The 25,119-nt window shown below is 34.6% G+C and overlaps 4 protein-coding genes across 4 annotated transcripts; 3 read left to right on the plus strand and 1 right to left on the minus strand.

Annotated features, from left to right (window-relative positions):
* Window positions 1-2,230: 2,230 nt before the first annotated feature.
* On the minus strand, window positions 2,231-4,293 carry LOC125200298. Its single transcript, XM_048097972.1, has 4 exons — window positions 4,099-4,293; window positions 3,742-4,031; window positions 2,524-3,566; window positions 2,231-2,437 (listed from the first exon to the last, which is right to left on the minus strand). Exons 3-4 carry the CDS (start codon window positions 3,277-3,279, stop codon window positions 2,369-2,371), a joined length of 825 nt encoding a protein of 274 aa, XP_047953929.1. The 5' UTR covers window positions 3,280-3,566; window positions 3,742-4,031; window positions 4,099-4,293; the 3' UTR covers window positions 2,231-2,368.
* Window positions 4,294-10,758: 6,465 nt separating this feature from the next.
* Window positions 10,759-11,385, plus strand: LOC125200295 (agamous-like MADS-box protein AGL61). The gene has a single exon (XM_048097969.1). It carries the CDS (start codon window positions 10,843-10,845, stop codon window positions 11,383-11,385), a length of 543 nt encoding a protein of 180 aa, XP_047953926.1. The 5' UTR covers window positions 10,759-10,842.
* A 2,232-nt stretch (window positions 11,386-13,617) lies between these two features.
* Window positions 13,618-15,943, plus strand: LOC125200296 (agamous-like MADS-box protein AGL62). Its single transcript, XM_048097970.1, has 4 exons — window positions 13,618-13,892; window positions 14,328-14,623; window positions 14,726-14,866; window positions 15,855-15,943. Exons 1-4 carry the CDS (start codon window positions 13,618-13,620, stop codon window positions 15,941-15,943), a joined length of 801 nt encoding a protein of 266 aa, XP_047953927.1.
* Window positions 15,944-21,088: 5,145 nt separating this feature from the next.
* LOC125200297 lies at window positions 21,089-22,178 on the plus strand. Its single transcript, XM_048097971.1, has 2 exons — window positions 21,089-21,263; window positions 21,625-22,178. The coding sequence occupies exons 1-2, from the start codon at window positions 21,089-21,091 to the stop codon at window positions 22,176-22,178; spliced, it is 729 nt and encodes a 242-aa protein (XP_047953928.1).
* The last annotated feature ends 2,941 nt before the right edge of the window (window positions 22,179-25,119 follow it).

Below are 25,119 nucleotides of genomic sequence, written 5' to 3' on the forward strand. Positions count from 1 at the left end.
ATTTTAATCTTACAAGTTACATCATAAAACTTTGACCTCTCCCCAAAAAAGTACTCTCTCCGTTTCATAGTAATAGAGTCATTTTGCCATTTTGGTACGTTCCGTAGTAATAGAGAGTCATTTCCCTTTTCAGTAAAAATCAAAACATTTTTCCACACCTACTTTACTCTCTCTTAATTTTTCCTCTCTTCATCTTTCTACCTTTTTCATTTACCACTTTATTCTCCCTTTATTTAATTTACCTAACACAATTTTTCTTAATCTCCGTGCCGAAAAGGAACACCTCCATTACTATAGAACGGAGGGAGTAATATTCTATGCTTATTAACTAGTCAATTTTCACTTAATTCATACTCTATCCGTATCCAAAGAATATGCACTTTGGGTTCGGTAGAAATTAAGAGAGAGGTAGAGAAAAAAGTAATTGAAATATTGTTAGTGGAGAATGAGTCCCATTTCATCGAAGAGAAAAGATTTTTCAAAAATAAAAAGTATATTTTTGTCGTACAAACTAAAAAGAAAAGAATGTATATTCTTATGGGACGTAGGGAGTAAATGTTTGCCTAACCTATCCAGATTCATAATTTTTTTTACTGCAACATATTATTTCCGATTTAGAATGACATTTTTTGAAAATTAAATGAGTTTTCTAGTTAGTAATATTCCAAAAATAATTTAGGCTAGAAATTATATGACATTTTTCGAAATATGATGATACTACTACTATATGGAACTCTTGTTTTCTTTCATTGGAAAGTACTCCACTAACTTATTTTATGTTATTTTGAGTTCAGAACAAATTTTAATGTGAAGTTGGTAAATAGACGAGAAATATAAACAAAAGATGATAGTGTTATTATTGGGACTAAAACCCACCTTATAAAAGAGAAAATTTGTCAAAAATAAAAGTGAATTAATTTTGTAGGACAGATTAAAATAGAAAAAGAAGATTATTTTTATGAAACAAAAGGAATAGTATGAATGTAGCCAACATGAAAATAGTAGACTTTGATACGTTCATTATTCCATATCTCTATCATATCTTGCATTATTATTTAATTGTATTATTTAGTTAGATAATTTAGGGATTGCATCTCTTTTTCATATATTTTGTCTTGCTCATTAAGTTAGTATCCTTATTATAAATAAGACTATTGTTATTCTCTTCAATCAGAATGAATATATGAATTTACGTTTCTTTCTGTTTTATTTTAGTACTTTGTTTAAAGTTTGAGTTGTCGACGGGATTCCACCTCCCGAGACTTCTTGTTTATCGTCTCTGGCATCGTGATAAGGGAAATACCCTTATCAAATTGGTGCTTTCATACTCGAATTCATGGTCAATCTTCGCTCATGGCCGGAGATATCGCAAGCATCTGAAGACTTGCAACTGAATTCAATAGCAGCAACGTTGGAACACCACTGCACGCAGCTATACAGCCGCAATTCCAGTTCTCCGGCTACCAGCTGCCGCCTCCAAACACCGACCAGCTGCCGCCTCCATACACCCAGCAGCAGCCCCCTGGATCAAACGCTAACTCTTCTTGGTATCCACCGAACCCGCCACAACAACTCCAGCAGGGGCAGTCACTACCGCCGTCGTGCTGGGAACCACCATACCAACACCAGCAGTTCAGTTGGCCAGCATACGATCTATAAAGATACTTCTTGTTGCAGTGTTTCTAAGAAGATATTATATGATGCCGATGACGGTTCAAATGAGGATCCAGAAAGACCTCTTTCTGGGAAATATGATGCTAAAGAAACTAACGGGTTGCTATCTACTCTACCAATTTCTGCTGTTATACATGAAAAAGTAGGCGTTGATGACTCCAAGGCTAATGGCGACATATCAAGTGTTTCCATAACAACTGCTTTGTGTGATTTGTTTAACAAGATCAGAATGAAGTACATGGACAACACTTATGTAAGAGTTTCTTTCCACCTCGGATGTCCATACGCTTTGTCAGCTTTGTGCAAATCTTGCGCATAGGCACACATTTGATCCAGGAGGGGTTACCTTGCCAAAACTTCTGTTCGCAACTTTCTTCGTTGCTTTGTGGTAATTGATACATTATTATTCCATATCTCTATCATATCTTGCATTATTTAATTAGATAATTTAGGGATTGCATATCTTTTTCATATCTTTTTGTAAGTTAGTATCCTTATTATAAATAAGACTATTGTTATTTTCTTCAATGGAATGAATATATGAATTTACGTTTCTTTCTGTTTTATTTTAGTACTTTGTTTAAAGCATGAGTTGTCGACGGGATTCCGCCTCCCGAGACTTCTTGTTTATCGTCTCTGGCATCGTGACAAGGGAAATACTTCTACTTCTATTTCTACTTCTAATGCACAACACTTAGGTGACCTTCTTTCTAATTCGGCTGGATCGCCTAACCAGAGTCATTATCTTCTCCTCTCCATAGCCCTGCATACATCAAACCACTTCTTAGTTTTACATTTTTCATAACAACAATGAATGAAGATAAAAGAATAATGTTTTGTGATACTCACATTAGCCTTGGTGGGAATCCTCTCATAAGTGGTGAAGCTTCCATAAGAAGGCGACCCCGAGGATGAAGCCAACAATTCCCTCTTCGAATACCTTCTAGCCTTCCTCTCCGAGCTCACTAATTCGCCTCCACCACCACTCCTCTCATGACAGCTTCTGCTCATTTCCGTTTGCCAACTCTCTGCTTGCTCCATAGCCTCAGTGTTGCTGCTTTTGTTAACCCCTTCATCCCGTTGTTTGCTCTCAACTGGCACGACTTGCTCCACTTGCACAACGTTAGGTGAGGAGCCGTGAAACCTCTTGTACACTAAGGCTGCAACTCCAGCCACACCTGCCAACAAACAAGTAATTGCCAATGCGATAACACTTGATTCCTTCTCAGCATTATCAGAAGCTCCAACGTTGATGTCAACTTGTGATTTCTCCATTTCCATTTCAGCTTCTTGATTCTGAGGATCAGCAGATGATTGATCCATGTCTGTCTGAATCTGGATATTTTGCATAGATTCAGATTCCATGTGAGAAGTTTCTATTGCAGTTTCCACATCAGTTTCTTGATTGAGAGAAACAGGAGCTGATCGATCCATCTTTGTTTGAATCACAGTTTCAGAAGCAGTTTCTGCAATAGTTTCATCAGTTTCCTTCTCAGTGTAATCATCCCAGTCAGCTGATTGATCCATCTCTTCAAATGCATCAGTTTCAGCTTCAAGATCAATCTCCTCATCTGCATAGGCTTCATCTTCCATTTCACTGTCCATATCCTCTTCAAACTCGTCCTCTTCAACGCTCTCCACTTTGCAGATCAGACAGGTTCATGAACTGCACGGGAGCTTGTTTCTCGCCTTCAACCAGCTCGTTAGCTAGCTTGAACACGAGAGCTGCAGAACTAGCTGCTACACGGCCTAGACTCGACCTTGCAGAGGCAACAACAGCTCTTGATTGCTCGTACAAGCTGCTGCTACTCAAATCAGAAAAGGCCAGGTCCTTGATGAACAACAAGGACCATCAAATAAAGGAGCACGTGTCACAGAAACCGACACACAGGCTGAAAGCAAAAAAACAAGAACCATAAACTGAGGCCTCAGAGACAAGTAGTTCGTTTTCGGATGATAAGGCGGGAGACACGGATCAACATCAATGGGAGACTGAACAACCTTCAACTCCACTCCCACACCATCAGAATCAGTAGCTAAAACCTGAGAATCGGAGGAAAAAGTCACCTTCTTGCAAGGCTTCGAAACCGGATGAGTCTCAACAACAGAAGCTGACACGTTCTCATTAGAGAAAAACATGGCCTTTCCATCGGAGAACGAGATGGAGGTCCGAACAGGCTCGTTCCTATCCACCAACACCTTCTTCCTCGGCGAAGGAGTGAACTTCGAGGTGGGCGCCATGAAATTCTTGCAACCCTTCGCCGGAGATTGCAGTTTCGAACCCTTCAAAAAGCAATCTTTTTCATCATTCTCTTTCTCTTCGCAATCTCTACCCACACATCTTCTTCCCCCAAATTCTGCCAAAAGCAATCAAAATTCAAAATTTGAATCAAGAATCAAGAAAGTGTGAGATAAATGAAATACCTGAAAGGCTATTAGCAGGTGTGAACGGATCGAGGCGTCTCTGATTAATGAGAGGCGAGGGTTTGTTGGTAGCAGTGAAGCTTCTGCGGATTGTTGAAATGGTTTTGGAAGGGAGTGGAGAGAGGGAACTGTTGGAATGAGCCGCCATTGATGAGGCCGATTTTTTTGTTTTTACAGCGAGCTATTTTGAGATTTGAGAGAAATGAAAGCTGAGAATATTGATATTTATTGATGAGGATTTATTTTCTGGGTTTAATTGGATATGATTTGAAGGAGATTTAGAGTAATTTCGATTTGAAGGAGGAGATGGTGTATGTGTAACCGCCAGTGTTTGAATTCAAATGAATTCAAATGAATTGAAGGATTTCACCCTGTCACTAAATTTTGCTGTGTTATCCAGCAGCTTAATTTGGTCAAAATCGGAATTAAAAACGTTGACCGTTATAATTTGACGGAATAGTTAACTTTGGACCGATTGTGATCTGAATTGAAATGTTTGAGATTCAAAAATTTAAAAGATAATGTTTAGAACCAAAATCGTAAAATGTGCATATGTTCAGTACCAGTTTTGACCTTTACTCTTAGTTTTAAATGAGATGTGAGGAAATGATTTAGTGGAAGGTGGAACCCATTACTATTTGCGGATTAACTAAAATGGAAAAACGGAACTTTTATTCGCGGTAGGAGGGAGTACGCAAGAACGTACTATTAAATTTTAATATATTAATTTGAAAGAAAAATAATATTTTTATAGTACTAGTATGTTTGTACGTGGCATGAGTGTGCCATGTGGTTTGGCTCAAGAGTTTATTAATTAGATATGATTTGCACTATGAAATTGCACTATGAGATGGAGTATAGACTGTATAGTGTTTCGTAATCGTAGTAAACACAATAATATTTGCGTCCATTATATCAGATAATGTATTTCAAAGCAGGAGGTTTAAGTAGAGTACGTGAAATTACAATATCAAGTTGTCAATATTTTTAAAAAGTTACTCATATACGAAAATCTATCTGTACATGTATAAAAGGCGAGTTTTGGTCTTATTTTTAAATATTTATAAATTTTGGGTTTAAACTTAAATACTTATAAATTTTGGGCTTGAATGTGAATATTTACTTATAAATTCTGTTACAATTGTTTTAATAATGAACATTTACAAATTCTTAAAACCATTATATTTGGTGTTATACTAATTAAATGTTATATTACCCTTGATTATATGAAAACAACAGAAAACTACTCTATGCGTTATTTTTAGTTAGCAATAAAATGATCACTATTCAATTGAAATGACTAACCAATTAAAAGCAATGAAAGCAATTTAATTATGTCATTGATTATTTTGAAAGAGTAATAAACTTCTTTAGGCGTTTTTTAAACCATCAGCACTAATTTCTCTAAATAATCATTAATGATTATTCAATTGAAATGGAAGTTTTAGGGTCTCTAACTAAACCACAATTTTATTTATTTTAATTGTCATTATTAGCTAGATAAATTAGGCCTTTTTTTTAAAATTTTTGTGATGTACGGTGGGTTAGGGTTTAGGATAACTTTTTATGTTTTTTTTTCCCTATAAATATTTATCATTTTCTAGCTTAGGGTTCATTTCCTTCTTATCTTCTCTCATTTTATCATGAATCCTCTGGAGAAAGAAGAATTTTCTAAACCATGGAATTCACATTCCTTCGTGATCTAAAGCCTAGTACTACCAAATTAGTTACCAGAGTCAGTGTGTGCGTATTTTTGAATTGACTAAATATGGTGATAAAGCAAATGTCATTTACTTGGAATGTATTTTCCATAATCGTATGCATGGTGTTGTTTTTTTTTTTTTTTATCTCATTACGTTCTTTTTGTTTGTTCGTCTAAAACCATTTATATGTTATCAAATGCAGATTGAAAATGTTGCTGGATATGCACTTTTTGGTAAATTTTTTATATTATTATTATTATTATTATTATTATTATTGTTGTTGTTGTTATTATTATTTGTTATGACAAATAGGGCAATTGTGAATCGAGAAACAAAAGAACGTAAATAGACACAGAATTTACGTGGTTCACCAACGTTGTGTTGGCTACATCCACGGGCAAAAACGGAGAACAAATTGTATTATGACTGCAGTTTTCAGATTATGGCTACAGATTGGATCTGTCAGATCACAGAATTATGTGCCCTACTCCCATATAAATAGGCACACATAAAGTCCTATCCTAATTCGGAAGCATAATCCTATTCCAATTAGGAAACACAATTCTATATAGATTCAAGGCATACTAACAAATCTCCACCTTGACTTGAATTTTCCCTTGCAGACGCATCATTACAATGCCAGATGAACAAACTTCTCCTTCCTTGCCTCAGATTTGCCATAAAACCGAATTCACCTTGCAAACGCATCATTACAATGCCAGACGAAGAAACTTCTCCCAAATTTGTCAACCTTCACGTTCAGAGCAGACATCTTCGATTTGCCAGAAAACCCTAGCAGCGGAATTCAAAACCCTAGTCCGAAATCCAGGCTTTGATAATTTGTTAGGATCGTCGACTACAACAAACGTTTGATATTGTCCGCTTTGGGTCAAGCCCGCACGGATTTGTTTTTGGGTCACTCCCGAAAGGCCTCAAACTAATTGAGGTTGGACAGGAATTATATACACCTTCCAACTTCCCTCAGACTCCCGATGTGGGATGGAGTTTGTATATAACAAACCTCCCCCTCAAACCAGATCACATCGGGACAGACGCAGTTAACACAAACATAGGTTGCGGCCCGACCCATAGCCACCTAACCTGGCTCTGATACCAGTTTGTTATGACAAATAGGGCAATTGTGAATCGAGAAACAAAAGAACGTAAATATGCACAGAATTTACGTGGTTCACCAACGTTGTGTTGACTACGTCCACGGGCAGGAAACGGAGAACAAATTGTATTATGACTGCAGTTTTCAGATTATGGCTACAGATTGGATCTGTCAGATCACAGAATTATGTGCCCTACTCCCATATAAATAGGCACACATATAATCATATCCTAATTCGGAAGCATAATCCTATTCCAATTAGAAAACACAATTCTATATAGATTCAAGGCATACTAACATTATTACTATTGTTATTAATATTATGTACTTATTTACATTGTCTCGGTGTCTAATTTTTGTAGATATAATTGGTGTTGTTGTCGACCTCGACAAGCTTATCACACAATCTAATTCTCGGTTCATCGATATTAAGATTGTTGATTCGCAATGAGTATTGAAACATCATTTTGTTTATATATTTTATTTAATACTCCATCCGTCACACTTTAGGAGTCCCGGTTTATCATTTTTGGGTGTCCCACTTTAAGAGTCCAGGTTGGAATATTCCATAAATGGTATTAGGCCCCCATATTCCACTAACCTTTTTCCACTCACATTTTATTATAAAATTAATATAAAAAAGTAGGACCCACATTCCACTATCTTTATTCATCAACTTTCCTTTACATTTCTTAAAACTCGTGTCAAACTTAACCAGAACTCTTAAAATGGGACGGAGGGAGTATAATTTTTTGAGTTGCTTTAGTTGCAGGCTTAATATAGTTTGTTGTCCACTATGGGAAAGTGTTATAGATTCATATCTTGAGCAAATGGAAAATACCGTAGGACAGATTCCCGTTGCATTAATATAGTTTTTGTATATTATTTCGTAGAATTTTAGAATATTGGAGATGCTTCGTGTATATATTTTTGGATATTATTAAATCAATAGTTATACAACCTAAATATTTTATAGTGTTAATACTTTTACATTTAAAATTACATTCATAGCAAATCAATTCAATATAAAAAATATTTTGGTATTATTTTCATATATGTTTATCCTTTAGTAAATAAGAAACGCATAGTTCTACTTATGACTTAAAAATAAATAAAATAAATAATTGACTTAATTTATTTTCAGTTTTTGTATAGAATGATTAAATTATATTATTAGATAACGAAAATTTTTAGATTTGGATGTATTATTTTCGATATAATGATATTGTTTCTAAATTTATTAATTAATTTACAATCTAAAATTAATATTTTAAAACATTTCATCTGTGCACAAGTGTGATACTAGTTGTTATAAAGATCAAAAGTTTGCTTAAATTAACCTGAATTGACAAATTAAGTTTAAGAAGGGGTTTTAACAAAAATGAACTCCATCTGTCCACGATTTATAAAATCATTTACTTTATTCCATTTTTAGTATGCATACTCTACATTTCACCAATTTTTTACACTCACAGTCCAATATAAAACTAATACTTTAAATGAGTTTCACATTTTACTCACATTCTCTTTTTACTTTTCTTTACAAAGTTAAATAATTTTTTAAAATCTGTGTCGAGTCAATATATTTCTTTAAAATGGTGGACGAAGGAAGTATCTGGATATCATGTAATACTATTATCTAGATATTGTATATTAAAATATCTAATTGTTTTATAATAAAATATTTGTAAATAGAATATTAAAGAAAATAGCAGAGAATTCTAAAAATAGATGTCTATATATGTGTGTGTAAAGTCTTGTTTTTTTTGCTTATTTTCATTAAAGTCAATCACCACCGCTTAACAAATGCTTTATAAAATAACTGAAGATAGCCATAAACTTAATATTACTCCCTCCGTCCCCCATTAGCAGTTACAGTTTGACCGGACACGGGTTTTAAGAAATGTAAAGAAAATTGGTTGAAAAAATTGGGACCCACTTTTTTATATAGGTTTTATAATAAAATGTGAGTGAAGTGAGTTAGTGGAATGTGAGACCTACTACCATTTATGGTAAAAATGAAGTGTGACTCTTAATTGGGGACGGACCGAAATGGAAAAGTGTGACTCTTAATCGGAGACAGAGGAAGTATATGTTATTGAGTTGAACATGGTAAAATAAGAAATTGAAAGATTTCGTCGAAATTGTAAGTTTGGAAATTTCCTCAAAAGCTAATCATGGGTTCTTCTCTCATTCAGAAAATCAAATTTTTCCTCATAAACGATGTTATTACTGATTTTTTTAAAAAATTCATGCTATAAAATAAACTAAATTCAATTCCATGTTCAACTGAAATTTCTTCAACTTTTGATTAGTCAAAATCAAACTTTAATATTTAATATAATTTGTAATTTATAAAGCGGTTACAACTTACTCTTTAAATTGATATATACCCAATTTTTGTGAAAGGTTGACTTGTAAATGGCTATCGGAGTATTAATGTTGTCCGGATTTCTTTTTGTAGATAAAATAATTTACGATTTTTAGAAAATTTTATTTATATTTTTCTCTCCTTTTTATTAGTTGTGTCATATAATTTTGAGCACGGCTAGATTATTTATATGTCACAAGATAAATACTACTCCGTGTTGTATTGATAACCTTTATTAGTGGCACATCTATGAAAAATCATTTCGCTTTATATCATTTCATTAATTCGTTGTTAAACTCGTTCTTTAATTAATTCAAAATATGACTTCAGGCGAGGTGCATGTGAGTTGTAACTTGTAAGTAGAAGAATATGTTATAAAATTGATCGATTTAATCCATCTTTAACTCTTCACAATCAACATCGATCAACGTTAAAAGCAAACGTTTCTATGTAGTGATTCCCTCCCTTAATCATAACATCAATGCACAATAAATACCAATTTTTTTGTGAAAGGTTGACTTGTAAATGACTATCGAAGTATTAGTTTTTCTTAATTTTCTTTTTGTAGATAAAATAAGTTACGATAATTAGAAAATTTTATTTATATTTTTTCTCTATTTTTTTTTTCTTTTTAATTAGTTGTATTATAATTCTGAGTATGGATAGATTATTTATATGTCACAAGATAAATACAATCGTATATTTGTATTGATAACCTTTATAAGTGGCGCATCTATGAATAATCATTTCGCTTTATATCAATTCATTATTTCGATATACTTGTTCTTGAATTAATTCAAATTTTGACTTCACGTGAGATGCATGTGAGTTGTAAGTAGAAAAATATGTTACAAAATGGATCGATTTAATCATCTTTAACTCTTAACAATCAACATTGCACAATAAACAATAACTAGGTTGACCATATATGGCACAACTAAAAGATTATACTTCATTACTAATAAAAAAGGAAAATTATCAAAAAATCCGTTAAATTTGATTCACCTTAAAACTTCTAAAATTGTTCGAAAAAATCGATAAAAATTAACATTTTTCGCAACTATACTATGACAAAATATTTAGATCACACATGTGTAATATATTATTAATATCGCGCATACATGTATTATACCGAAGATGCGGTTGAGTGAATGTTAAATGTGTCTCCAAACCAAAAATTCTAAGTATAATGATTCGAATAAAGATTGATTATGAACTTAACCGTTTTTTTGAATGACTTTTAGAGTTATAGGACATAATTATGAACACTTACATCAATAAAAAACAAAATAATTGTAAGAAACATTACAAATTTACATATGAGGTTGACTTGTGCTCAAAAGCAATGATTGATTAATTAATCATCATTCAATAACGCCAACTAAGACACAAACTCACCTGAAAAAACAAAATCCACACAATAAATAGCAAAGATTTTCGAAACTCCCAAATCACACCCAAACAATCACCTATAAATCCATCACAAACCTTCCATTCTCTCTCATAAAAAAAACCAACACAAACCTCCCAATTCCCTCTCATCACAAACACAAACCATGGCAAAGAAGCCAAGCATGGGTAGACAAAAGATCAAGATTGAAAAAATCCTAGTGAAAAACCACCTCCAAGTCACCTTCTCGAAGAGGCGTTCAGGCCTCTTCAAGAAGGCGAGCGAGCTCTGCACCCTCTGTGGTGTAGAGATCGGCATCATCGTCTTCTCCCCGGCCGGGAAGGTCTTCTCCTTCGGCCACCCCAACGTGGAGTCCATCATCGACCGCTACCTCACCACCCGCCCCCCTCTCCCCGCCCCCCACGACCCGTTCCACCTCCTTGAGGCGCAGAGGAACGCGGCCGTGAGGGAGCTCAACCTCCAGCTGGGGCACATGTTGAGCGAGGTGGAGAGCGAGAGGAAGAGAGGAGAGAGCTTGGACGCGATGAGGAAGGCCAACCAGAGCCATTACTGGTGGGAATCGCCGATTGGGAAATTAGGGCTCGAGGAGCTGGAGCAGGTGAAGGAGGCCATGGAGGAGTTGAAGAAGAATGTGAATCGGGAGGCGGCCAAGCTGCAGTTTACGCGGCCGGAGAGGTGGGGTTTTTGAGCAGTATGAGACGGCCGAGCCAAGGGGGTGTGGGGTCAAGTATTAATATAAGCGGCTGCCGCCGCAGGCCGCCGCTAATGGCAATTTGGATATTGCCATGGATTTTTTTAATTTTTATTTTTATTTTTATTTTTGGTTTTGGGGTTTGCCAGTATCTCAGTGCATAAGAGAGATATGGTGTGGTTGATGGTTTATTACTTTTTGTGTGTTTTTTGATCATTTTGTGGTTCATGGTTTATGAATTTATTCTGATCAAGAATCGCTTAGATATTCTAGTTATATTGTAAAGGCATTTAACCGACGTGCATCACTTAGCTAAGATAAATGCTAAGTGTTGTCTATATACTCCCTATGTTAGACCTTAATTGTTTCAATTTGCCATTTTCGTCTCTCATATGTGAACAATTGTCTAATTTGTTTTTTTACTATTTTTAGTAATGAATCATATATTTTACTTAAATTTATCTTATTCGTTTTATTATATAAAAGTAAGACCGAATTTTTAGTTTTACTAACTTTGTTCATACAGTTTTTATTATATTTATTGAATCCATGACAAATCAAAGTGAGACTATTAATAACAGATGGAGGGGGCAAACTTTTTTACTTGCGCTGATTTTATAACAATAATCTTGGTTAGCTTAATGGTTTGGTAATCGGTTTTGGTTATTGTTATTTATTATAACCAATTTTACTGTAATTTATTTTTGCTTTTTCTTTTTGTTTATTGCATTTTTTAAAATTTTCTAAAAGTATCATACTTCCTCTCTTACTAAAATAGATGTATTTTTTCAATCAGGATTTAAAAAAAATGATGGTTGGTAAATTCAGTAGAGAAAAAAGTAGATTGGTAAAATGAATAATTATAATTGAAGTAAGAGAAAATAAAATAGAAATGAGAAGAAAAAAAGATACATGAAAGAGTGAATGTATTGTTTTTTAAAAAAAGAGGAATAAGTCAAATCAGTTGGTCTTATAAAGTATGTTTTGGACCATATTTAACCGAACGTTCCATCAAAGAGTTAACGACTCGGACTTGAGAACACATCAATTAATACTTTTAGAATTTCTATATTAATAAAATTATGCATTTAAATTGGATCGCATAAAATATTGCTTTTCAAAATTTTGAGCTCGAAACTTATATAGTTCGTTTGCATTAAAAATGTCCTCTCTTCACCACTACCTACCTATGCACACATGGCATTTTACATCAATGGTGTAGAACAAATCTATCCGGTCCAAGGGTTGACCGATGAGGCTTAAGACCCACCAATTAATTCTTTAGAATTTCTAAATCTATAAAACAATTAACTTTTTCAGCATTAGTGTGAATCGTGTACAAAGAAGGCATATGCAATTAAATCAATCACATACACTTTAAATTTTAAGCTCGAAGCTTATAAAGTTCGTTTATATTAATAAGTGTCCTCTCTCGACCCCTACCTGCCTATGCACACGTGGCATTCTACTTTAGAATTTTTAAATTTATAATTAATTTTACACGTAGTTTATGGATCATAGTGCAAAGGCTTTTGCAATTAAATTGAATTACGTAAAATATAGCTTTTCAATATTTTTAGTTCAAACTTTAAGGTTCGACTTACATTAATAAATGTCCTCCCGACCGCAAGCGCCTCTATGCACACGCCGCATTGCTACATCAGTGATGTACATGTTAACATTCTTATATGTCACTCGCGATCAAGATATTTCGACGAGAATCGCATTTTCAATTAAGAACGAGCTAGAACTTCAAGTTAAAGAATCTTAATCTTTACCATAAAAATTTACTAGTACCTTTTATTTATGATTATAATAAAAGTAATATTTTAAATTTCATTTTAAATGTGTCCGCGACAAGAATTCCCATTTCTTATGTAAAGAAAATTCTGTTAATGTGTCTTTAATTTATCGTGACATCTATATGTAATTATTAAAAGAATCCCCAATTGTGATTTTCCAATAGTTGAAGAACTTTGATGAATGATTGCTATTTAACGAAACGAGCTAAAATTAATTATTGCGTTTCACCTGTCTTATATCTCCAAAAAGGTTTCTTCTTCCTCTGATGGATTCTTACGTGAGAAAATCAGCAAGAACTGTTACTCAAATTGATAATGAAGTAAAACCAATTTGTAAATTATACATCACCCTCGATTATAAATAGCAACTCAACCTAGTCATTTTGTACCAAACACAAACACAAATATTATCCAATCAATTATCACAATGCTTGCATCTGGTGACGGCAACGACCAACCCGGGAACAACAACCCGACGCGTCTCGAAAACGCGCATAGGAGGAAGGGCAAGGGGAGGAGAAAGGTGGACATGGAGAAGATCCAGAACGGCACCAATTGCCAAGTCACCTTCTCGAAGCGCGCGAGGCCTCTTCAAGAAGGCGAGCGAGCGTGCACGCTGTGCGCGCCGACTGCGCCCTCCTGGTCTTCTCCCCGGGAAAGCCCCACTCCTTCGGCCATCCCAGCGCGAGCTGTCACCAATAGGTTTTACTTTTTATATAAATAAAATATGAAACAGTGAAAAACGCGCAAAAGAGATTTTTTAAAATAATATTTCTTAATTCATCATATGATCTAGTAGTTCATAGTTGACTTTTCATGCAATAAATCAATAAATATATTTGTATCATTTTTCTTCTTATATAAATAAAATACGAAATTGTAAAAAAGCGCGCGAAAAAAGTTTTTATAAAATAATATTTTCTAATTCATCATATGATCCGGCAGTTCATAGTTGACTTTTCATGTAATAAATCAATAAATATATTTGTATCATTTTTCTCGTTATATAAAATACGAAATTGTGAAAAAGCGCGCGAAAAAATTTTTTTTAAAATAATATTTCTTAATTCATCGTATGATCGGTCAATTCATAGTTGACTTTTTCATGCAATAAATAAATAAGTATATTTGTGTCAGGTTCCTCCAGGCTAGCGGCGACTACTGCTCCGCCGCCACTGGAGTGAATTCAGCTGAGAGGCTGATCAGGGCTCACAACGAAGCTGCCATGCAGCAGCGGAACCAGCAGCTGGCTAACATGGAGGCGGAGGTGGAGCGGACGAAGCAGCGGAGGAGGGAGATCGACGGCCTGGTCCCGATGATGGGCGACTTCAACTTCGAGCAGATCGGGCAGATGTGGAATATGGCGTTGCAGATCAACGGGCAGGTCGAAGAAGCCAAGCAGAAGGGTGTCGATTCTACGTCGGCGGCCGCTGGTGTTTAGGTTACGGCGGCAGTGCCGCGGGGCAGGGATATGGATACCCGGCCCCGCCGCTTCGCCGATTGGGGATAATGGAATGGGGGCTACAATTATGTAGATCCCTTCTCCATTGTTCCTCATGACGGCGGCGCCGGCAGTTCTAACCCGGCGGCAGACGTTGACGGCGCTCCTGACGAGGCTATACGGGCTCCCGACGAGGATAGTTATGACAGATTTCCCGACAATTTCGCCACCCTGGGTATTAGGCGTCGCCGATCTCAACCGCCTCCGTCTCCGTCGCCACCAAGTTCATCCACACCACATAGTTTAAAATATTTTTCAATAAAATTTGTCTAATTTTTCGTATTTTATAAAGTTATAAAAATCTCTACAGTTAATACATTGAAACACCTATTGTACTGTTGTTAGAGTTATAAAGTATCCACAGTGATTTAAATAAAGCTATTGTTTTGCTTAATGTAAGTTATTTTCTTTATTTTATGTAAATTAGAGTCTTTTTTAGTTGTGAAGTATGGACAAAATAGAACTAATTCACCACTAATATAAGCTCTTTGCTTACATGCAAACTACACGAAAATATGATGAATTTATGACTAACCAACTAAAATGACTCTGAAATTTTACCTTGTTCTTGACTTTCTTATGAAAGTCACCATTGTATTCCTGTCTATATTTTGTAAATATATAAATTCACTAGTTTTATATCAATAAATACATTTAACTTGATTCTTGAAGTAAAGATTATTTGGTCAAGAATATATCACTCTCTCGTTCCCCTACTAAATGACTATTTTGATACGCTAAGAGTATTAAAATATATAATAAAATTTATATAGCTAAAATAAGATAAGTGAATTGAGATATGTAATGATGGATATTCCAAAATGGAAATATAAGATTTACTCGGTGGCGAGCGTTGTTTGGGAAATTAGGGTTGGAGGATATCAAGAAGAACGTAAAATGGGAGGCTATGAAGCTCGTTAACTCGTTGGCTAATGCGGTTTATGAATTATTCGGATCATATTCGTGTTTGATAATGATAAGAGGTACCTGCTTATTTATCCCGAATTGAGAATCGCATTGATGTTCTAGATATATTGTTTAATTATACGAATTATTCGGATCTAGATCGTGGCCTATTAGAATTAGATGGCACTCTGGCAGCAGATTTTTTTTTTTGCAGTCCGTTTCTTAATGATCAGGTTATCTTGCTTCTTTAATTGTAGGTCTATGTTTAGATCTAATTCGTGGCCAATTGGAAGAAGTAGAAGACACTCGTCGTTGGGGGATTTTCACGAACATCAAAAGATTATAATTCCTTTGGGGTCGCAGAATTAAATATGATGCAAAACGGATCGTATTCAATATTGTGAAGTTGGGCGTATGGGGATTGGAGGAATGTATAATACCTACATACAAAAATATGTTTGATAATGTTTAATTATTGTGTAATTTTTGCGTAACGATTAATTCTTTTAGTGCAAAGACTTATGCAATTAAATCGAATTACGAAAAATATAGCTTTACAAAATTTTGAGCTCGAAACTTTTAGGGTACGACTTACATTAATAAATGTCCTCTCCGTCACCCTGCCTATGCACACGCGGCATTGCTAATCAATGATGGTGGCGTTCGGTTTCCATGACTAAGTATCATGAGACTATCCATCTAGGATTAAGTTGTGGGATTATTTTAGTTGGAGGAAAGAGGCTATGACTAATTATCATAAGACTACCCATCTAGGATTAAGTTGTAGGGTTTAATTTTATGAACCAAACATGATACATCTTTAATCATGGGATTTAATCTTGGCAACCGAACACCCCGATGTATACGATATTATGATATACACGTGAGAATCATTCTTTAAATAAGGCTACACACGACCATATGAATATGTTTAGTCGTGGGTTATCTTATCCAAAGGGCAATTTTCGTATAAACTTATTTTTGAAGAATCTTTTAGTCCAAATTATTTTCTTTTTAAAAAGGGTAATTCACAACTAAATTTTTTCTTAACCCTAGAAATATCATCATATTTAAACAAAAAAATTTCAATGAATCCTATTATTGTTCGTGACTTTAGTCATGAAATTTTTTAATTATAAGAACGGACTAGTACTTCACGTTAAAAAAGTAACTAATCTTTACAACAAAATTGTAGTACTACTTATTATTTATGTTTAAATGTTTTTTTCAAATTTCATTTTCGATGTGTCCGCGTCAAGAATTCCCATTTTTTATGTTATGAAAATATTGATAATGTTTCTTTAGTGTGTCATCTATACAATTATACTACTAATAAAGAATCCTTTATTGTGATTTTCCCAATAGTTGAAGAACTTTGATTAATGATTACTGTTTAAACGAAACGAACGAAGATTAATTACATTTCACCTGTCCAAAATATATCTATCTTCCTATATGGATTCTCTACGTGACAAAATCAGCAAGAACAATTACTCAATTTCATAATGAAGTAAAACCAATTTCTAAATCATACATCACTCTCGGTTATAAATAACAAATCAACCATGTCATTTTTTACAATAAAACAAATATTATTCAATCGATTTTCACAATGAATGCACCAAACAAGGGCCCGACCAGGCAATGCATCCCGGGCAACAGAGGCAGGGCGCGGAAGGAGAGATAGTAACGCTGACGACCGTGGAAGACCGGCACTCACCAAATCACCTTCAGAAAGCGCAAGGCAGTCATCATCAAGAATGACTGATGGCGTACATGTATCATTTCAATATAATTATGTGGTTGAGTGAATGTTAAATGTATTTCCAAACTAATAAAAATTCTGAATATGAAGATTCGAATGAAGGTTGATTATGAACTTTACAATTTTGTTTGACTGACGTTTAAAGTTATGGGATATATCAAAATTCCCGCTATTTGCATTAATAGGAAACAATGACCGGTCAATTAATCAACGTTCAATACGACGACTAGACACAAACCCACCTGAAAAACAAAATCTATACAAAAAATATACTATTGTAAAGGCAATTAACTGCCGTGCATCACTTAGCTAAGCAATGTGCTAAGTGTTGTTTATATAACTTTTTTACTCTTGGCTAGCCTAATGTTTTGATGGCTATCGGTTTTGGTTTTGGTTATTGTTATACATTAAAACCAGTTTTATTTTATTTTGTATTTTGTATTTTCTTTTTCTTTTTAATTTCATTTAATCATTTTTTTAAAATTTCTAAAGTTATAATACTTCCTCTATCCAATTAAATTAGATGTAATTTTTAATATGGAATTTAAAAATTGATATATGGTAAATTAAACGGAGAGAATATATAGCAGAAAAGTAAAAAAGAGTAATTAAGCAAGAGAAGAAATAGAAAGATTAAGAAAAAAATATGAGATAGAATGAAGTATGAAAGAATGAATGTGATGTGTTTTTGCTAAGAAAAGAAATATATCAATTTAGGTGGTCTTAATGTTTTGGTCCATATTTAACGATTTTATAAAAAAGTTAACGGTCGACAATATTTTTACCAAATTATTAACTTAAATACCATCAAATTATAAACTAAAAGGAAAATAACCTCCTTTTATATTTTTTCCCTTTATTGTTTCTGTTATTTTTAAATTTGTAAATCTGCATGTCGTACGAAAAAGTTGTAAATCTGCATGTCGTACGAAAGAGCATAAAACAAAACATTGATCCCAAAATGATCTTAAGACATCTTCTTCTTCAAAAACAAACAAACATGAATTTAATACTCTATTGATAAAAGTAAGATTGGAAAGCAGAACTTCAATTTCTAACTAAGAACACGATGATTTAGACATAAAAACAAAGATCTACGCAAACTGGCAACTTGCATGAGCGACAAACATAACCGAACGCAAAAGTGAACATCTCCAACAAATAACTCATAATTAAAACATGCACACAATTAAAACTATTCTAAATCTGCACTTCAAATATAAACCAAAGTAGAAGAAAACATTTTAATCAAACGTAAACTACGATAATCTTGAAAAGGTTCATAAAATTCAAGAGATTCAAAGCCTAAACGGTATTCAACAAAAGTATGATTATCTAAGAGATTAAGCTAGAAATATCCAAATCATCAAGCAACTAAAATAATTCAAATCCCAAAAGTAAAGGAAAAACGGAAATGTAAATTGTTTATCGCTCCTAAGAGCGACAAGAAGTGTTAAACTAGCTAATAGACGACATGCTCAATGTTTTCCCTCTCCTCTGGCGATGGAGGTTGAAGGCTTCAAGTATGGAGTGAGAACCAAGTGGAATGATAGATACTTTCTTTGTGGTAAGTCCTTCTATCTATAAGGCGGCTTGGCTTCAATCCCTAGTGATATTTTCTTCGTATCTTAATATTTGTGCCCTCCAAAGGGATCTCTTCTAGAAGCCTGGATTGCTTTCTTGCATTAAAATTCCAAAGTGCATAATTCTGACGAGTTTGACACCTGTTTCCTATCAACAACCCATTGACGTATTTCTATCCCTTTTTTGTAAGCAACTCATTTGCACATATTATCTTAAAGTACTATCAAACTCGACTAGTAACCAATGCATAAACATGCCTTATCAAAAGGCATATGCAATTAAATTGAATCACATTAATAAATGTCCTCTCTCAACCCCTACCTACCTAACACATGGCATTCTTGATAACGGTGTAGATCAAATCTATCAGTCCAAAGGTTGATAGACCCCATGCTTAAAACCCACCAATTTATTCTTTAGAATTTTATATTCAGAAAATTATTAGCTTTAAACGTTATTTGAATGGATCATAGTACAAAGACATATGCAATTAAATTGAATTACGGAAAATATAGTATTCAAAATTTTGAGCTCGAAACTTTTAGGGCTCAGCTTACATTAATAAATGTCCTCCCTTGCGCAATTTGCCTATGCACACGTCATTCTACATTAAAGATGTACATAAATTCTATCGGTCCATGGGTTGACCAACCGGACTTGAGACCCCACCAATTAATTCTTCTAAAATTTCTATATTTATAAAATTATTAACTTCTTTTAGTAGTTAGTGTGAATCGTTGTACAAAGGCATATGCAATTAAATCGAATCACATAAAATATAGCTTTCAAAATTTCGAGCTCGAAACTCTTAAAGTTAGGTTACATTAATAAATTTCCTCATTGGACCTCTATCTGCTTGTGCATAGTTGGCATTTTCGATGAACGATGTAGATCAAATCTATCGATCAAGGGTTGACTAACAGTGGCTTAAGACCCACCAATTAATTCTTCAGAACATTTTTATTTATAAAATCATAAGCTTTATACGAGTTTACGTGGATCATACTACAAAGGCTTTTGCAATTAAATCGTATTTCGAAAATGTAGAATTACAATTTTGAGCTCGAAACTATTAGGGTTCGGCTTACATTAATAAATGTCCTCCTCGGCCGCAACCTGCCTATACACACGCGGCATTCCTACATCAATGATGTACATGTTAACCTTCTTACGTCTCACCTATTAATTACTCGCGATCAAGATATTTCAACAAGATTCGCTCTTTAAATAAGGAAACTCACGACAACGAATATGTAATTTTCCCTTTTTAAAGGCTAATTCACAACTAAATTTATTCTTCCACCCTAGAAATATTATCATATTTAAACAATACTAATTCTCGTGAAATTTATTATTGTTCGTGATTTTAGTCATATATTCCCAACTAAGCACGAGCAAGTACTTAAAGTTAAAAAGTAACCTACTACTCCCTCCGTCCCACAAAGATGTCATACTTTCCTTTTTAGTTTGTCACACAAAAGATATCGCATTTCCTATTTTGGATAAAGTTCCTTCCACATCAATTATAAAATTATATTTCTCTCATACTTACCACACAAAATAACATCTCCTAAAATCCGTCATTTCCCAAGTGTGACATCTTCTCTGGGACGGAGGGAGTACTTTTTATATATAATTAATTATAATAAAATAATTTTTCAAATTTCATTTTAGATGTGAAGAATTTCCATTTTTTATGTAAAGAAAATACTAATAATTATAATGTGTGTTTATTGTGACATCTATATATAATTATAACAACGAATCCTCTATTGTGATTTTTGAAGAACTTTGATTTATGATTACTATTTAAGCTAACGACGCAAAATTAATTACATTTCACCTGTTTTATATCCCATAAGATTTCTCTCTTCCTCTTATGGATTCTCTACGTGACAAAATCAGCAAGAAAAATTACTCAAATTAATAATGAAGTAAATCCAATTTGTAAATGATACATCACTCTCGATTATAAATAGCAACTAAACCTAACCTTTTTGTACCAAACACAAATATTATCCAATCAGTTATCACAATGAATGCTTCAGGTGACGGCAACAGCAACTACCCGATGCATCCCGACCGCATGATGCATCCCGAAAATGAGCAACGGAGGAAGGGCAAGGGAGGCAGAAGATCGAGATGACGAAGATCGAGAACGACACCAATCTCCAAGTCACCTTCTCGAGGCGCCCGCGCGGCATCTTCAAGAAGCGAGCAGCTGGCGTATTATGCGGGGCCGAGTACGCTGTCGTGGTCTACTCCCGGGCAAAGCCCCACTCATTCGCAACCCTAGCGTCGAAGCTGTCACCACCAGGTTCTTTTGAAACAGTGAAAAAGCGCGAGAAAAATAATATTTCTTAATTCATCATATAATAATAACCATTTGAAACAGTGAAAAAAAGGCGGGAAAAATAATATTTCTTAATTCATCATATAATAACCTTGATACGGTGAAAAAGCAGCGAGGAAAATAATATTTCTTAATTCATCATATAATAATAACTATTTGAAACAGTGAAAAAAGATAATATTTCTTAATTCATCATATAATAACCTTCTGTAAGTGAAAAGTGCGAGGAAAATAATATTTCTTAATTCATCATATAATAACCTTCTGAAATAGTAAAAAAAGGGCGAGGAAAACAATATTTTTTAATTCATCATATGAATAACAGGTTCCTCCAGGCTAATGGGGGTGGCGGTGGGGCGCCGCCAAGCAAGGCACTATAGCCGACAGGAGGGTCATGGCCCACCAGGAGGCGGCCGAAACCAGCGCAACAGGAGGTGGTCACTGCGGAGGCGCAGGTGGAGCAGGCGAAGCAGCGGAGGAGGGAGCTCGACGCCATGCCTCCGGTGCTGGCAGATGGAAAATCTCAGCTACGAGCAGCTCGAGCAGCTGAGGAACTCGGTGCTGATGTACAAGCAAGGGGTCCAAGCCAAGTTCAGTGGCGGCGGCGTGGTAATGCGGCGGTGTATGGACAGAATGTGCAGTATCCGCCGATGGGGTACAACTATGGAGGTCCCTACAACGCCGCCACTGGAAGCTTCAACGCTAATTATGGGGGATTTCCCGGCAGCTCTGACGCTAACATTAACAGCGCTCAAGGCGGGCTTAATTATGGAGGATTTCCCGGAAGCTCTGACGGTAGCTTTGACGGTGCTCAGGGAGGCCCAAATTATGGAGGATTTCCCGGCAACTATTATCACGGCCACCCTGGGTATTAGTTAGTTGCATCGTCGCTACCAGCTTCACTCCACCACAGTTTACAGTTTTTCAATCAACTTCTTCTCATCTCTACCGTTACTTTTTTATTTTACTGTTTTTAAGTTATAATGTATCCCCAAATTTTCAAGTGAAGCTATTTGTTTGCTTTGTGTTTTTTATTGTTTTTTATTTATTTAAATTAGCCTATCTCTAGCTCTTTGTGGTTGCAAAGTATAGACAAAAATACAACTAAATATAAGCTCTTTAACTACATGCAAATTACACGAAACTAAGATGAATTTATGACTCACTTTTTTCGGTTTATCGTAACGCAGATAACTAATTCAAAATTTTAAATGAAAACAATATCTCTGAAGATTCATTCTAAATTTCTAATTCTATTCCCTTTATTTTTTCAGAAAACCGAAACAAAACCGTCAAATAATCCATGTCTAATCACCAAACTATTATTTGTAATTAAGATTTTTTTTCATACTAATTGGGTTAATGAAAAAATGGAAAGGAAACGATTTAGTTACACCTGATTTTTGTGGGGAATTAAATATGAATTAGGGTTGGAGGAGGTCCTTAACACGTCAGTAAGCGCAGTTTATAGAATGGCGGGTAGAGGTGGGGTTTTCGAGCAGTATGAGACTCAGCCTAGCCATGGGGGTGTGGGGTCAAAGTAGCGGCATTCGCAGTAATGATCCGAAAATCAGCTACAAGCCTACAACCCATTTTCTCCCGTCACGTCAGTATTTTTAATTTTAGTCACAACACCTGTATTAAAGCAGTCTCATTTTTAGCCTCAAAATTAGTCACAACTTAATATGTACATCAAATGTATCAGTCCATGAGGTATCCGACCTGGGGCTTGAGACCCTATTCTTTTACAATTTCTATATTCATAAAATTACTAACTTCTTTTTAGTAGTTAGTGTGAATCATTGTACAAAGAGGCATATGCAATTATACCGAATCACATAAAATATAGTTTTACAAATTTTTTAGCTCGAAACTTAAATGTTCGCTTACATTAATAAATGTCCTCTCGGCCCCTACTTGCCTATGCATATGTGGCATTTTCGATCAACGATGTAGATAAAATTTATCAGTCCAAGGGTTGACCGACCTACGGCTTAAGACCCGCGAATTAATTCTTTAGAGTTCTCTTTTTATATAAAATTATTATTTTATACGTAGTTTATGTGCATCATAATATGAAGGCATACACAATTAAAATGAATTACAGAAAATATAGCTTTCCAAAAGTTTGAGCTTTAAACATTTAGGGTTTGTCGTACATTAATAAATGTCTTCCCGGCCGCAACCTGCATATGCACACGCGGCATTGCTACATCAGTGATTTACACGTTAACATTCATGTATCTGACCTATTAATTAATTCGCAATCAAGATATTTCGACAAGAATAGCTTTGTTAATAAGGCAACTCACGACAACGAATACGTGTATTCTAAAATTTTCCTTTTTTAATTGCTAATTCACAACTAAATTTATTCTTAACCCTAGAAATATTATCATATTTAAACAATAATTCTCAATGAAATTTATTAACGTTCGCGACTTTAGTCATGTATTCACAATTAAGAACGAGCTAGTACTTATAGGTCAAAAGTAACAAATGTTTACGACAAAAATTTTACTAGTACTTTTTATTTATCATTTATAATAAAATAATATATTTCAAATTTCATTTTAGATGAGTCCGAACGTGCCGCGTTAAGAATTTCCATTTTTTATGCAAAGAAAATACTGATTATGTGTCTTTTATGTGACATCTATATAAAATTATAACAGAGAATTCTCAATGGTGATTTTTGTAGAACTTTGATTAATGATTACTAACCAAACGACGGAAAATTAGTTACATTTGACCTGTCCTAGGATTCCTCTCTTGGTCTCACGGATTCTTTACGTGACAAAATCAGCAAGAGCAATTACTCAAATTAATCATGAGGTAAAACCAATTTTCAAATTATACATCACTCTCGATTATAAATAGCAAATCAAGCTTGTCATTTTGTACCAAACACAAATACATTATTCAATCAATTATCACAATGAATCCATCAGGTAACGGCAAGAACGACCACACCATGCATCCCAGTGTCGAAGCTGCCATCAACAGGTTCTTCTCGTACAAGTAAAATATTATATCAATTAGTTAAAAAGCGCGCGAAAGAGTTCAAAAAATAATATTTCTTTATTCATATATGAAAATAAGTTTGAATAATAATATGCAGATTATCAGCTCACAACTAACATTTTCTTGCATAAAATAAATAATTACATTGGTCATGGCCCACAGCGAGCTGGCCGCCATGTTACAGCGCCAACAGGAGATGGCCAACGTGGAGGCGCAGTTGGAACGGGAGAAGCAGCGTAGGAGGGAGCTTGAAGGCATAGTTCCGCCCCTGCAGATGGACGACGTCAGCTACGAGCAACTCGGACAAATGAGGAACTCGGTGATGATGTTAAAGCCCGGGGCTGAAGCCAAGGTCAATGGTGGCGCGTTTTCATCGGCGGCCGCCAGTTTTAGGGCGTCGCCACAGTGATTGCATTATCCTGATCTGGCAACTTCACTCCACCACAGTTTACAGTTTTTCAATAAAGTTCTTCCCATCTCTACAGTTACTATATTAAAATACCTAGTATTATACTAGTTTGAATTATCAAATATCCACAAATTTTTAAATAAAGTTATATGTTTGCGCAGTGTGCCTTATTGTGTTTAATTTATGTAAATTAACCTTATTTATAGTCTTTTATGATTGCGAAGTATAGACAAAATATAACTAATTCACCACTAATATAAGCTTACATGCAATTTATACGAAAATATATAATGAATTAAAAGTTTTAAATGAAAACAATATCTCTAAAGATTCACTCCAATCCTAGTTTGTTAATTCTTATACCTTTATTCTTTCACTGCAGAAAAC

The sequence above is a fragment of the Salvia hispanica genome, unplaced genomic scaffold (genome assembly GCF_023119035.1).
Source record: "Salvia hispanica cultivar TCC Black 2014 unplaced genomic scaffold, UniMelb_Shisp_WGS_1.0 HiC_scaffold_893, whole genome shotgun sequence".
In the NCBI taxonomy this organism is placed as follows: Eukaryota; Viridiplantae; Streptophyta; class Magnoliopsida; order Lamiales; family Lamiaceae; genus Salvia; species Salvia hispanica.